This window comes from Colias croceus, chromosome 10, assembly GCF_905220415.1.
Source record: "Colias croceus chromosome 10, ilColCroc2.1".
Taxonomy (NCBI): domain Eukaryota; kingdom Metazoa; phylum Arthropoda; class Insecta; order Lepidoptera; family Pieridae; genus Colias; species Colias croceus.
Genome location: NC_059546.1, coordinates 8,301,985 through 8,316,132, shown reverse-complemented (window position 1 = coordinate 8,316,132; position 14,148 = coordinate 8,301,985). Strand labels below are relative to the sequence as shown.

General features: G+C 34.3%; 2 protein-coding genes across 9 annotated transcripts in view; both read right to left on the bottom strand.

The window, feature by feature from the left end:
* Nucleotides 1-14,148, bottom strand: part of LOC123695228 (peripheral plasma membrane protein CASK) — a 152,778-nt gene that overhangs the window by 95,417 nt on the left and 43,213 nt on the right. The window lies entirely within an intron of this gene.
* Nucleotides 3,828-12,965, bottom strand: LOC123695230 (kunitz serine protease inhibitor Pr-mulgin 2-like). Of its 3 annotated transcripts, none has more exons than XM_045641011.1 (2): nt 5,138-5,345; nt 3,828-4,083 (listed from the first exon to the last, which is right to left on the bottom strand). In XM_045641011.1, the coding sequence occupies exons 1-2, from the start codon at nt 5,229-5,231 to the stop codon at nt 3,860-3,862; spliced, it is 318 nt and encodes a 105-aa protein (XP_045496967.1). In that variant the 5' UTR covers nt 5,232-5,345; the 3' UTR covers nt 3,828-3,859. The 3 variants fall into 3 exon arrangements, with proteins under 3 accessions (XP_045496967.1, XP_045496969.1, XP_045496968.1); XM_045641013.1 differs by lacking the exon at nt 5,138-5,345 and adding an exon at nt 12,101-12,965 and having other exon boundaries at nt 3,933-4,083; XM_045641012.1 differs by lacking the exon at nt 3,828-4,083 and adding an exon at nt 12,101-12,965 and having other exon boundaries at nt 5,242-5,388.

Below are 14,148 nucleotides of genomic sequence, written 5' to 3'. Positions count from 1 at the left end.
GCTTGTTTAAAAGGCGGAATAAGAAACCCACATACAATTCCCTTGCGCGTAAACAAATTAGAGAAATGGTGCGAGCCTCCGCTTCTAATTCGTGTGCTTTAATTTTGTCTTTGTTCCATATTTCGGATCTTAAATTAATTTAGGAGATAAGACGGGGGCAAAGATAATATTTACCTTTTCCGATTCTAGTAATTTCGAACGATAAGTAATAATTTCCTTTATTTTTACTTAAGGAAAATTAACAAAAATAATTAGAATAAAATTTTATGTTATTTCTACGTATATTTCTGCACAGCTGTAGAAACAGGAGCTGAATAAATGAAGTGTCGCTTCTTCTATTGGAGCAATCTATACATATATAATAAATCTGTAGAAGGGTCAATTCTGTACATTGAAAATATTGAAAAAATAAATACCAGGGGGTGTTACTGGATCGATACCAAACCCAAATATGTGATTAAAAAAATTTTTGTCTGTCTGTCTGTCTGTGTGTGAAGGCATCACGTGAAAACTAGCGGTTCGATTTCGATGAAACTTGGTATAATTATACCTTTTTATCCTAGAAAAATACGTAGAAAAAAATTAATCTTAATTTTTCAGTTTTATCCATAGACGTTGTTCCGTAGAACCGCGAACACACGTTGCGTATTATTATAGGCCTAACCGTATTTGGGAATTGGGTCCAATAGATATTTATAAGATGTTATTGTCAGAGGTCTCAAAATGGAGAAATAAACCATCCACGCGAAGACCGACATCCGCGCGGACGGAGTCGCGGGCGGAAGCTAGTATGTAATAATACTGTATGCTCTTTGATTTTACGCTAGTTACACAACCCGATCTTCATTCATGAATACTAATTTCATTGTAGTCTGTTATCGCACCGTGCGCGGAACACATCGCTAGCTTAATAAATCTAACAAGGGTAACACTATAGAATTTTGATTTATTTGTATAGGCGTCCTTGGAGCTTCAATATGTTAAAAGGGCCTTGTAAATGTATCTTATCAGTAGATAGAAGATATACAATGTTTAAATAATAAATGTACCTTGATTTATTCAAAATCAGGAATCTTTAAGCAATATAATTTTTTAAACATCCATCAAAAACTTGTATAAAGAACTTGACAGTGTTAAGTAATAATTAATTTTATCAGTATTCGTCTTTCACGTATTTAATCTGTTTACTCAAGGAAAAAATAAACAACATAATGATAAGTTTTAGCGTTATATCTGCATAGATATATAACTATATCCATCTTGTATCCATTAATTAGAATGGTTTACGAAACAAAAGCTCAGCATGAGTCCGTTCAGTTAAGACGGAACATGTCTCATGTAACCCAAAGGACAGTTTAATAAGCTGTCTTATCCAACACAAATTGCACTAGTCGCAATCCGAGAATTAACAAGGGGTGCACGTCAGCAAATAAATACCTGAATGCAATGACGTCATATTGAAATACAAATTGTTTATATCGTAGATTTATAATTACACTAATAACACATTCAACAAAACAGGTTCTACCAATTAACGGCAGCAAAAAAAACTTTTGAAATGGACAAAACATGACCTAACCAAACTTCGACGCAGTTTTCGCTTGAATATTTAGTTGTATCACTATACGAAACCAAGACCAAACATTGGTATTTTATATTCAGATATACAGGGTTACAGGGAAAGTCGATGTAGATCCGTTAAGGGCATGTAGTACACATCATTTCTGAATGATTTCACTATGTAACCCCCCATCCTAAACTTAACCGTTTTCGAGATATTCGAGTTTTAATTTTTTTTATGAAAATGCCCAATTTTTCGGCTATTCAATTGAATATTTTGAATATTTTTGACTCTTATGATTATTTTTTTTGTTTTTTACATGAAGAATGAGATGCTTAATTACCTCAATGACTAAAATTGCACGTAAGTTAACTAAATAGGTCATTGTAGACGATCGAAACTTAAGAAAATAAGTACAAATTATAAAAAAAATATTTTTCTTTTCTGGATATCTCAAAAAATTATTATGGTACTTGCTCTGCAGATATGCTTAAAAACATCTACATTTTATCAGCTATCCAACGAGGTATAACAACCTAGGGTTGTATTTAAACTCATAGAAAAAAACATAGTTGAAAAGGTTCAGGTAGTAGATCTAACGGGTCCCTCGGATATTGTCCTTCAAGTTATTCCGGTGCATGTGAGCGAGACAACTTTCGATTTATGCAGATGAGAGTGAGAAAAATAATGTGCAAAAACAAGTTTGGGGATACAACATACCCATTGTTTTGTATTTGGTCGTTTGTTTGCTTGCCATCCATTTTAGTCTACTCATGCGATTCGTCCATGGTAGATGCGAATTATTGTGCTTTCGGATTCCCACACGACTTATGTGTGTAACTTAGGTGACCTACTAATGATCTCCCATTACTGCGGGACATGTGGTTTCAACATGATGGCTGCCCTGCTCATTTCAGAAGAAGCGTTAGGGAATGGTTGGACACTAACTATCCTAACAAATGGATTGGACGAGGTGGGCCTTTACCCTGACCACCCAGATGTCCCGACCTGACCCCCATTGATTTTTATGTATGGGGGCACATGAAGAGCCTCGTTTACAGTGAGCCCAACCCCATATCGTCAGTGGAAGTTCTCAAAGAAAGGATAATTAATGCTGCTAACGACATAAGAAGAACATTAACCACATGGTGTAGTGAAAAGTGGACTACGTGAAAGAATGAGAAAATGTGTGCGAAATAGAGGTGGACACGTAGAACATGAACTATAAAATTTTATTCAAAAACATTAGGTGATTAAATGTTATTTTGAACTGATTTATTGTTTCATTTTGCTTACTACAATCACCGACGATCTGTATGCCAACTATGAGTTGAGCGTGAGTGACTTTGTATGCCACCTAGCGTTAACAACGCACCGATTACGTTATTTTCCAAACAATAGCCAGTAACTGACTAGTTACTGGACGTAAGTGACTACTTACGCTCAAGTAATATTTGGCGTACTTACGGTCATTATTTGTACGATCGACGATGTGAACAAAAAAAATGCTATAAAACTGAAAGATCTCCTAGGTCAGGATAGCGGGATATCGATGGATGCATGAAGGTTGTACCTAGCCGAGGGAGGCCTATGTTCAATAGTGGAAGCCAGTAGGCTGAAATGATGATGCTGAACTTAAGTCAAATTAATTAGATTAAATAAGGACTATTTATTCTGACTGCCATGTAGCCTTAGAAACTAAGTTTCACCTTTGAGGTTAATAAATACCCTAGAGTGTTATACCTCGTTGGATAGCTGATAAAATGTAGATGTTTTTAAGCACATCTGCAGAGCAAGTGCCATAATAATTTTTTGAGATATCCAGAAAAGAAAAATATTTTTTTATAATTTGTACTTATTTTCTTAAGTTTCGATCGTCTACAATGACCTATTTAGTTAACTTACGTGCAATTTTAGTCATTGAGGTAATTAAGCATCTCATTCTTCATGTAAAAAAACAAAAAAAATAATCATAAGAGTCAAAAATATTCAAAATATTCAATTGAATAGCCGAAAAATTGGGCATTTTCATAAAAAAAATTAAAACTCGAATATCTCGAAAACGGTTAAGTTTAGGATGGGGGGTTACATAGTGAAATCATTCAGAAATGATGTGTACTACATGCCCTTAACGGATCTACATCGACTTTCCCTGTAACCCTGTATATCAAATATATTGTGTAAAATAAATGGAATCGTAGATCAACATTCATGTCGAGTTATATTTCCAACAGCCTAAAGGCAATTATTTAACTGAAACGAGGTATGGTGATCAGCAAAATATATTGTTCTGTACATTTAAATTCTTCGACTTTTTTCACAGTGTATGTAGCACGATGCTTGCGTCGTGAATCTGTTTTCGTTGCCCCCACATCCAGAATATATCATGGGCATACATTTCCTTCTAACTACGTCAAAGAACCACACGAAGAACATTCCTTCACAAGGGCCTTTGGACGGCACTTGGTAGCAGTAATAGGGCATATTCTTTAAACTCGATGGAAACGGTCCGTCGTCGTATCCTAGAATGAAAACTCTTTGAATAAAGAAAACTAGTTCACATTGTTTGGAGGCTAATTTTCATTTGAAATTGAAAATGTAATTTTTCTGTATTTTATTTTACGGATTCAATTCAGTCTGAGTTCCTGTACGCAGTTCTTTAACATGTGAATAAATATCAAAGAATTGCCCGAAAATTCTAGAGAATAAAAAGGAACTCTTTTGTTGGAACTATAATTTAATACAGGCTAACTGTAAGCCCTTTTAAACATATTTAAGGCCGCTGTCACTATCTGATATCAAGAGATGTTCGTAGTAATTTTATTGGGATATAAAATTATACTTATCATGAAAATACTTATCACAAAAAATACTACTGCGTGTCGAATTTTTGTTTTATTATTTTACGCAAGATAAAGATAAAATCCTTCATAAAATATAACCTTATTAACTGTCAATGTTTCCCGTGAAAGTAAACTGAACATTATTTGGAAAGTACGTGTGGATAATCCAAGCCCACATAAAACAAAGTCACGTATCCCCGAGGCTCGAGAGCAGGCTCGAGGTCGACACATTTGTTTCCCTGATCCAGACCTTACTCACTCTTTAGCCTTTTATATATTTCTAGACCAAAACTAATAGTTCACTACTTCCAATGCTTCTAAGTGTCTACAGGGATGAAAGGATTCTCCTTTATCTATACGTCTATTACGGTTATACTCGTACAAAAAATAAAAGTTTCAAAGATAAAGTAGGCATAAATTATTATAATTCCTGAAGAGTTCCTTTGAAAATTGATTTATTCGCTGAAGCTAATTTAGCCTCTTGATTACAACGGGAATTCCGAGATTTTCTTATAAATTCTGACTTGAAACTCGTTTCATGAATGAGATTTCACGAGACGCTCTGATTTTTCATTCTTATTAAAATAACGTTTTAACAATGGTGAATAATGAAAAACGTAATTTACATTTACGTTATTTCTTTCGTCGACGAGATTGTGTGCAACAACCCTTTCTCTTTTTGTTCATAAATATTTTTATGAGAGCGTTTCTATTTAAGTCCAAAAATACTCACTGCCATGTTTCACGTAATCATGGTAGGAAAATGTTATTGCAACAGCCGAGAGGAGAATTATTGTACAAACAGCGCAGTTGGAGGCAACCGACATTTTCAGATCCAATATCTACTGAGCACGGCGCATCTCATATAATTGCACGAACCGCAATCAAACAGCGTTGCAATCAGAAACAATCAATGTTATATTGGTGTGGCCGTTTTATTATCCCTCTTTATGAATTTCTGATAACCGACGCTGTTATTTCTGTCTGTAAAAATATGGATTTTAAATTATATTTTTTATGAGCATATTCGTTGTGAGGCAAGCAGTTTTCTAGTCAAAATTTAGTAGGATAGAGTGACACAGAATGGCAGATGGTACCTCCACTAAAGTACTTATGTTAATTTAAGTACCTGTAAACAGTTTAAGAAAATTAAATTCGTGTCTATCGACTAATCCGCGCCGAATGATATCACCTACCTGTTCTTGTAATCAATTGCAAGATAAGAAACAGTGTTTTTTAATTAAACTTGTGATTGTAAAATGTTAACTGTTCCCAATAATCAGAATTAATTCGTTATTTGCTGTATTCATATTGTGAAGAAATTTTATTATTATTCTAAATTAAAATTTTAAACAAGAATAGGTTTTTATTAATTAACATAGGTACCTATTCTCGGCATAAAGTTTATAACGATCATTTCACTCGATTTATATTGAGTTTTTTCTTTCGTCGCTACTCGCACTAAATTAAAGTAAAATACTAATAATTTGGAAAATCCAAAAGTGCACGCCTCATAATCTCATCCTTTACAATAAAATTGATTATTTATAAAGGTGTATATAATATAAGTATGTAGATACACTTGTTCTCATGTGCCTATGCTCTTGTACTGTCTCAAAATAGTTGGAAAAGTAAAGAAAGCGGTACCGTAATAATTGAGCTATTTTTCTTGTGGCCCCACCTAGATGTGAAACTGCGCAGGTTTAAGGGACTGACTACCAACTTATTTTTTTAAACCTTGGCTTATAGTATAAAGAATCGAGTTTATAATGGTGAATTTTGAGCACACTATAAATATAAAAAAAAGTCGATATTTTTTTTGTTTATTTAATAACAATTAAACCACATCGAATCAGACCCTGAAAAATGAAAGGGTTCTATTCCTGAGCATACTCAAGCGTAAGAGAAAAAAAAAGACTCGATTAGTAAAGTACTTCGGTCGCTATCGTGTTAACAAGAAAATCCTCCGCACATACAGACACACGGACGTCCAAGACAGAACTTTTTTAAACTGTTTTTTAACTAGTTTAAATAACAAAAATGACATCAAAAATATCATGAATGTTAAAAATAGTGTTTTTTCTTAATATGTGTGTGTATGTATTATCTTACAAGTGCAATGTATAAAGACATTTTAAGTTTGAAAAATCAGATGTTTTGCGCGAAGTGACAGTAGTACCCACCTCAACGCTTCGCTTATGAGGCGTGCAATAAGTAGATAATAATAATGATTAGGGTAAAACCGGGATAGATGCCCCACTTTTTGAAATATCCTCATAATTTAAAAAATATGAATCTTATACGAACACTTTGCATGAATATAGTTAGGTGAATTATCTGTTTTGAATTGTTGTGTATATTTTTTATCCTATCATTTATAAATAAAGTGTGATAACAATTTTTGTAGAACACCTTTTTTGGGGATAGATGCCTACCTATACCTAAAGACTGTTTGAGTTCTTCTTGTCTGCAAACACCGAAAATATTCAAATAAAACTTCCAAGAAATATACAAAGATTTAATAAGATTGAATCCGTTGAGCGCGATATGAAGAAAATAATTTGTTACGTAGGCATATTAGTTCAAGAGAAAGTCGTGTTTAGTCCAACAATGTGACAACATTGTATATTAAATGTGTCTACACAATGTAGGTCGCGCCTAGGCGTCAAGACTCCGTTAAAATTCCTGCAATAAACGGAGAATGAAATTACCAGGCTTTAAATCTCCCGGCCAACAAGCGGCAGAGAACTGACGCCTTCAGACACGACTAATTGCTACGAGAAAACGTGCTATTTGTTAAACATAACTACTTATTTATATCGCTAGTGTTTATCTACTTGAAGCATAATTAAGTAGAGGCCTTGTGATCTTCAGAGACTTTTCTATTAATAAAAAATGTATTTTAACTGAAGTAAGCATTATTTTTAATCATCTATACAAAAGCCGTACTTTGAATATCATAAAATATCCTCTAACATTATTAAATATTGGCCCAGTTCCACAAAGTTGTACCTTCACGTGTGACCGTTAGTAACTGTCCTCCCCCACATTCACTAACAGCGACCTAACTTTGGCAATTACCTATTCAATTTTCATTGTTTCTAGCTGACGTTATGAAAATTTCCCGTCCTCCGCAACCAACCAATCTATTCAATTTATTACAATCTTCGTTCATCTCTTTACGTGAGCAATCGATTTATCATACCTACAATCTCTTTCAATTATGGTAACAGTTTACATGTACTAAATTAAGATTAGAGAATATGTAGACTATTTAAACAGGTTGTTTCATATTCAAACCAGACAACTAAGCTTACCCGAATAGCTAAGAATGTTAGTAAAAGATGCAACGAGTTTATTTTAGCCCGGTTATAACTACAGGAGTTGTTAACCCTAGAAAGATAATCATATTGAGTAATACGGGAAAGATAGTCATGCGTCAAATTTACGCATGTTTTTTAGTTAGCTCTAAGTCGCGGTATATTGTTTTTTTTCTATCAATTGTAAGTTATTATATATTTACAGTTATGTTAGAATAATTAATATTACAAATAATTTATTTTAAATTATTTTTATACATATAAAAAAACGAAAACATTAAACGTCTGCTTTAAATCTACAATTCTTGTAACACGTATTATTTCTAATAAAAACTTATTTTTGGCTACAATTATCAGACTTTTTTATATCTTATATATATGTTGTACATATACTTATATAAAAAATAGTGAGAAACAAGTTTAGCACATATCAACGTATGCTCACGACATAATATAACGATGTTACATTTTTTGCAGGAGGAATTTGCCTTTCGTCATATTTCAGAAGGACAAATCGTATGGTAAATACGTTTTTTTTTTACGGAAGGCCTCCTCAGTACTTTCTTACGATGTACCAGATACTTCATTTGGCAACAACTTGGAGATATTATCACGCAAATATCTTATCAAAGCTGGTGATTCTAAACACCCACGCATAAACAAAGAAGACGGTTCCATGCTTCTATATTTCATGTTTTTTTGACTCGGATGTTTTTGTGCTTTGATGTTAACATTGTGGCTATAAATTTAATATGCAATATCCAAGCAATTTTATTGATTCCATAAAATAAAGCCATTGGCCATCTCATTGTCTTACTACTATTGAACATCAGGGAACACATTCGGTCTAATGCATCTACTTCGCCTTTTGCTTGAATGTAATATATCATCTTTGCTTTGTACCTCATCGGGAAAAGCTTCTTCTGTGTCACTTTGCTCGTCATTTTCAATTTCGTGGTCCTCCTACTTCCCTATCGGTTTCTTCACAGGGACCCTCATCGCTTTGCATAAGAGCGGCTAGTAAACAATATTCTTCCAATTTTCTATCCCCAATTGTTTTCTATATTTGCTTCAATATGTATAAAAATAAATTTTTAACTTAAGTCACAATATACAGTAAAAATAAGCTAAAAAATATTCAAACTACCATAGAAGTCAAAATCTTAAAAGTCACGGTAAAGATAATCATGCGTAATTTTGACTCACGTAGTCGTTATATTTCAAAATTGGTTACTCTAACTTTATTGAGACGTATACCATAGGGTAGCTCTTAGTGACTTATGCAATGTCCTATAAGCACAGTTATGGATTCGCGACATTTAAAAAGATAAAGCTATATTTCGAAAACGCAGGAGTCATTTTGAAGCAGACTATCTTTCTAGGGTTAAACCCCTTAATTTATAAAACTCACGAGCTAAGCGCAATATTAAACAATGAGAACATTAAATGTAAATGATATAGCGAAAGTTAAAGAGCCGTGAGACTGAAGTCATTACGAGAATATTATACTTAAACCTTATTAATTGCGTTGAGTATTAACGTGAATATATCTCGAATTCTAGAACAATCCAGCTTAGGTTATATTACATTTGAAATAAACATATCAAACAGAATTTGACGGTGAACATAAAAGTGTTAATATATTTTTCAAATAGACGTTAAAACGTTCATAATCTTTCATATGTGTTAATCCAATTATTTCCAGAGAGAACAGAATATTAAAAATCTAATATAAGCAAATGCAAACAAATAAAACAACACATATTTTCTCTATTCGCATAATTGCTACTGATGCAAATAAAATTGATGCAACAGAGCGGAATTTTGCTGTTTATTTTTTATTAACACGTTTATACGTGTTACATTGAAGTCCCTTTAAAACAATTTTCATTGGAAAACTACATTTGCTTGATTAAAATATTTTAATATGAAATGTGTTCCATTTATTGTGCTCGGTCAATATTCAATTAGTTCTGCATTATAAAAACAAGACAAGAAATGTCGATTTTTCAATAACTTCTGTGTCAGTACACAGAAGAATGTCAGTACATTACCTAGCTTTTATGTGAGAGTAATAATAACAAAATTATTACTAAAAATATCGATTCATGAACAATAAATCTGCGCAATTATTCATGAAACAGCATCTACAGCTGTAATTTAAAAACCTCATTTTCCCGTTTCTAAGACTACACGTGATAAATTTTCATAAAAAAGCGATAAGTATGAGGTGCATACTTTATACAGATAAAAACACTCGCTACTCATAAGTTATAACGGAAAAAAGTAAGTTGTATGAGTTGGAAACTCATAAGTAACATATTATGATTTACCTTAACTATACTTTGTAGGATTACTTCATACCTTCACTGTATGATACGTATGCGTAGGTACGTTTTGATTTTTTATTGTGTGCGAGGGAGTAATATATCGTACCAAAAATGATTAGTTCTGTGAATTTAATATAATAATAATAAAAAACTTAATAATATATAACTTTATTGACATAAAAAAATAGGTACAGCTTATATATATGAATCCATAGGCTCCTGAATTAGTTAAATACTGTGTCTCAGGAGCCAGTGGCTTCTCCCATTAATTTCGAAACAGTATAGTTACCTACGTTATACAAAAGAAAATTTTAAAAATAACAAATAAAGGTAAGTGGAAAGCGCTTAAATGTTTGTGTGTGTATATGTGTGAGCGCGCGCGTGTGTGTGTGTGTGTGTGTGTGTGTTTAAATAATGTACCGAAGATAAAAAAATTTGATGATATAATCTCTGCTCAATAGTTTTTTGTAGTATTGTTATTATAATTTTATCCTAAAACCTGCAACAACACAATTTTCATCTGATTTGCAAGTATACATTATGAGTTTTTTTGTAATCGTTTTTGAAACGTTGTATCGACTAATTTAACATTATTATAGTAGACTAATTGAATAATGCATTCATTGAGTTTTATCTGAAACCTCCAAAAAAGAATAACAATCACACGTCTTAATTTAAATATCACTCCCCCAAAAAATAAATGATACTATAAATCTAATTCGAACATAATGCTTACATAAATACATCATCCCCTCGCATTACGTATACATTATGAAGTAGATCGCATCAATCAAGACCAGCTGCGGCGCGTGACAATGTTGTCACGATACTATTGGAAGTTGCTAATAATTCTTGGCAGGGGTAAAAATGTGGTAAATTGCACGCATTTTTATATTACTGAGATTACAGGTGACGCGGAGTGAATTTAAGTGATTAATAACGTGAATTTTTGTATTCTTATAAATTTATTTCAGTACAGATTTTAAATAAAATTGTTCTAAGCAGATTGAAACAAACAGAAGCACTTAAATAAACGATTATCGAATAGACATTAAACATTCTAATCGTGTTATAGTCAAATAGAATTAATTGTAATAGATATCACAGCACCAATCCGATTTGAATGCATACTTTGTTTTTGAATTTTTAATGAACTATTATCGCGACCAATATCAATGGGTTTCTACATTTCTTTATTTTTAAGAACACTGGATTGTAACGGTATTAAATAGAAATAATTTATTGGAAGTTATCAGTTCTTAGTATTAAGTGGTTTTTAATCTTACCACTCCATTCCATCTTAGAATTATATCCAAGATTATAACACACATTAAATGTATTTTATGACTCGCTTCAACCTCCATAAAGCGGAAACGACTCATTCAAATATGAATAATCGTTCAATTTATTTTTTGTCCTTTCCGAGTTATCAAGTTGTCGTATATTTGATACCTGTCGCTGAATACTTTGTAAAACATGTTTTAAGAAGTTTACTCAAACAGCAAACTCTAGTTGAAACGTTCAAATAAGTAAGATATTATATTACATAATTAAAGACATTTTGCCTAACATATCTAACAGCTAAATAACATATATTTTAAGTCTGTAGAGGTTAGTCACTAATTGCGTCTTTCAGTTTTCTCTTTTATTTACTCCGTCGTATTCACACGGTGTTTAGTGTTATTTCGAGTGTGAAAATAGATAATAGATTGTAGGCTAAATGAATCGTCCTAAAGGATTTATTCCGTAAGTAGATTTAAATTCAGTGAATCATTATTTACTCCACAGTCCACACATTCCACGCAGCCTACTGTAACCGCGACCGCTATAGTTCGCTAAGCGAAAAGTGGTTTACTAATGTGCGACCACAAATTGAAATAACTCTACCTATAGAGGTAGTTACGGTTCAATCTGTGTGCGAACATTCACGGAAATAAGACTGCAGCAAATATAACAGGTATAAGGCTTCCATAACTATAAGAACTGAGCTGAATATTACTGAAAAACAAGAGAGAAAGGCGGCGACGTATACATAGTGGAACAAACCTGTGCATGAGCAGCGCAGTACTCCGGCGTGGGCTGTCGGAAGGGGCTGTGCACCGGGCAGGAGAGCGGCTGCGCGTGCTGCAGGTGGTGCGCGTGCGCGTGCGCGTGGTGCGCGTGGTGCGCGTGCGGGCCGTGCGGCAGGTGGCGGTGCGGCATGCGCGGCGCGTGGCGGGCGCACAGGTGCGTCGAGCTGCCATGGTGCTCCGCGAGCGACAGCGTCGAGCAGGACGGCCGCCAGTACCCTCCCTCCTCCATCTCAGGCCCGGGGGGGCATCGCGCTGCGCCACAGCATGCGCAGCGCCTTGTGCACGTCAGCGCATGACGCCTCGCCTCGTGCGGGCACCAGTCCTCGCGCTCGCGGCCCGACACCCTTTCCGCTGCCCTGTACCGTTCACGCTAGCGTCTCCGACGCGAACGCCACCAACCGCGCATCGTACCATCCGACCCGACACTGAATTTTATGCGTTCGCTTACGCTTAACACACTGCACTGCACTTCGAATTGCTCGTTTTACAAATTACGAAATCCGCATCTTTAAAAAAAATTGAAATCGATCACTATTCTATTATTGCTGACGATGTCGATCTCTTTAAATGTGCGCTCGAGTTGGCTCAAAATTTGGAAATTATCGCTTTGTGGGGTTAAATTGATAACATAATATTTCAACTAACGTATGCGACTTCTTCCAAGTAGGTTATACAAAACAAGCCAACGGCCTTGTCCCGATAAAAGTGGGTCACATATTTAAGGCCACCATTTTTACATTAAAAGTAGATAACAACAAAAGTTTAAAGAAAATATTCACGTCAAAAGAACGCAAAATTCACAAAACGTAAGAAATTAAGATTTATAAGAATGGAATGAACTAGTCGGCCTGTTAATATTGTACATTATATATGCGAATAAAATTCTCGAGGTGTGTACTACCCATAGAAATCTAAATAACAAGACACTAGAAGTCGTAAGGGCGCGTGACATTGTCGCCGCTCAGATGGTTACCATACCACAAGTGCGTTCGTCGCTGTTCAGTTGCTCTAGAGACATGCGTGTGTAAACATGGGGTGTTTCAGCATTTCCCATTGCGGAAATACTTCCACAAGTTGTAATTATACTAATAAAGGAATAACATTTCATCGGTAAATATTTTTTTTTTAGAAATAATGCCGTTTTTCCTTAAAATTAAAGAATATTTACAAGTATTACGAGTGTAACCATAGTAATCGAAATAACAATGAATGACACAGCCGACCATTCTTATTATCACGTTTAACACAAATTTCAACCTTATTTCTATGAGTTTATGTTCAAAGTTATATCTATTGAAAATTGACAACCTCTGTTGTAGAAAAGCCGAATTTTTCGTATTGGAGCAAAAAGAAACAAAACGTCTCATATACTTAGGGATGTTATTCTAAAATAAACCGTAAATTCGTGCGTTAGGATACATATTCAAAAGCTTAATTTAATATTTAAGTTAGTTTTCACTAAAATCAAGCTGTCCAATAAAAGGCATAGTTTACTTGTGTGTATTGTTTAGCTATCGGTTTAAATGTGTTGATTTTGGCGACAGCGGTTTTCATACGAATTAAGACATTATAGCACTTCTATGTGTCTTGTTATATAGATTTCTATGGTACAACCAAATCCCTGAGCAGCTTCGTGCCTAGGATCGTAAAACGTTAAAAATTCTTTTCTAAGTGGTGGATATCACGCACGTCAGTTACGGACAAAAGCGTTAGTCGTAAATACTTGAGTGCGGATAGCAAAAAAGGGATCTCACGTGTTTGAGGAGCAGCGTAGTGGAATAATGGGGTAGGTGCAGAATTACAGCCCCAGAGGTACTCGCTTATACTGCGGTGAGCTTCAACGGGAAATGTTTGGCTGATTAATTCAGTTTCTCGTCTCTTGTTACTCCCCATGGAGCTAACGAAACTAGAAAGATAAACAAGATCGAAATTCCTATTCAATTGTCTTAATATTGTTCGAATTTCAATAAGTGCAAGTCTTGACCTTGTTTGCATAGAAAATTGGCAAGATGATGCGGTTTG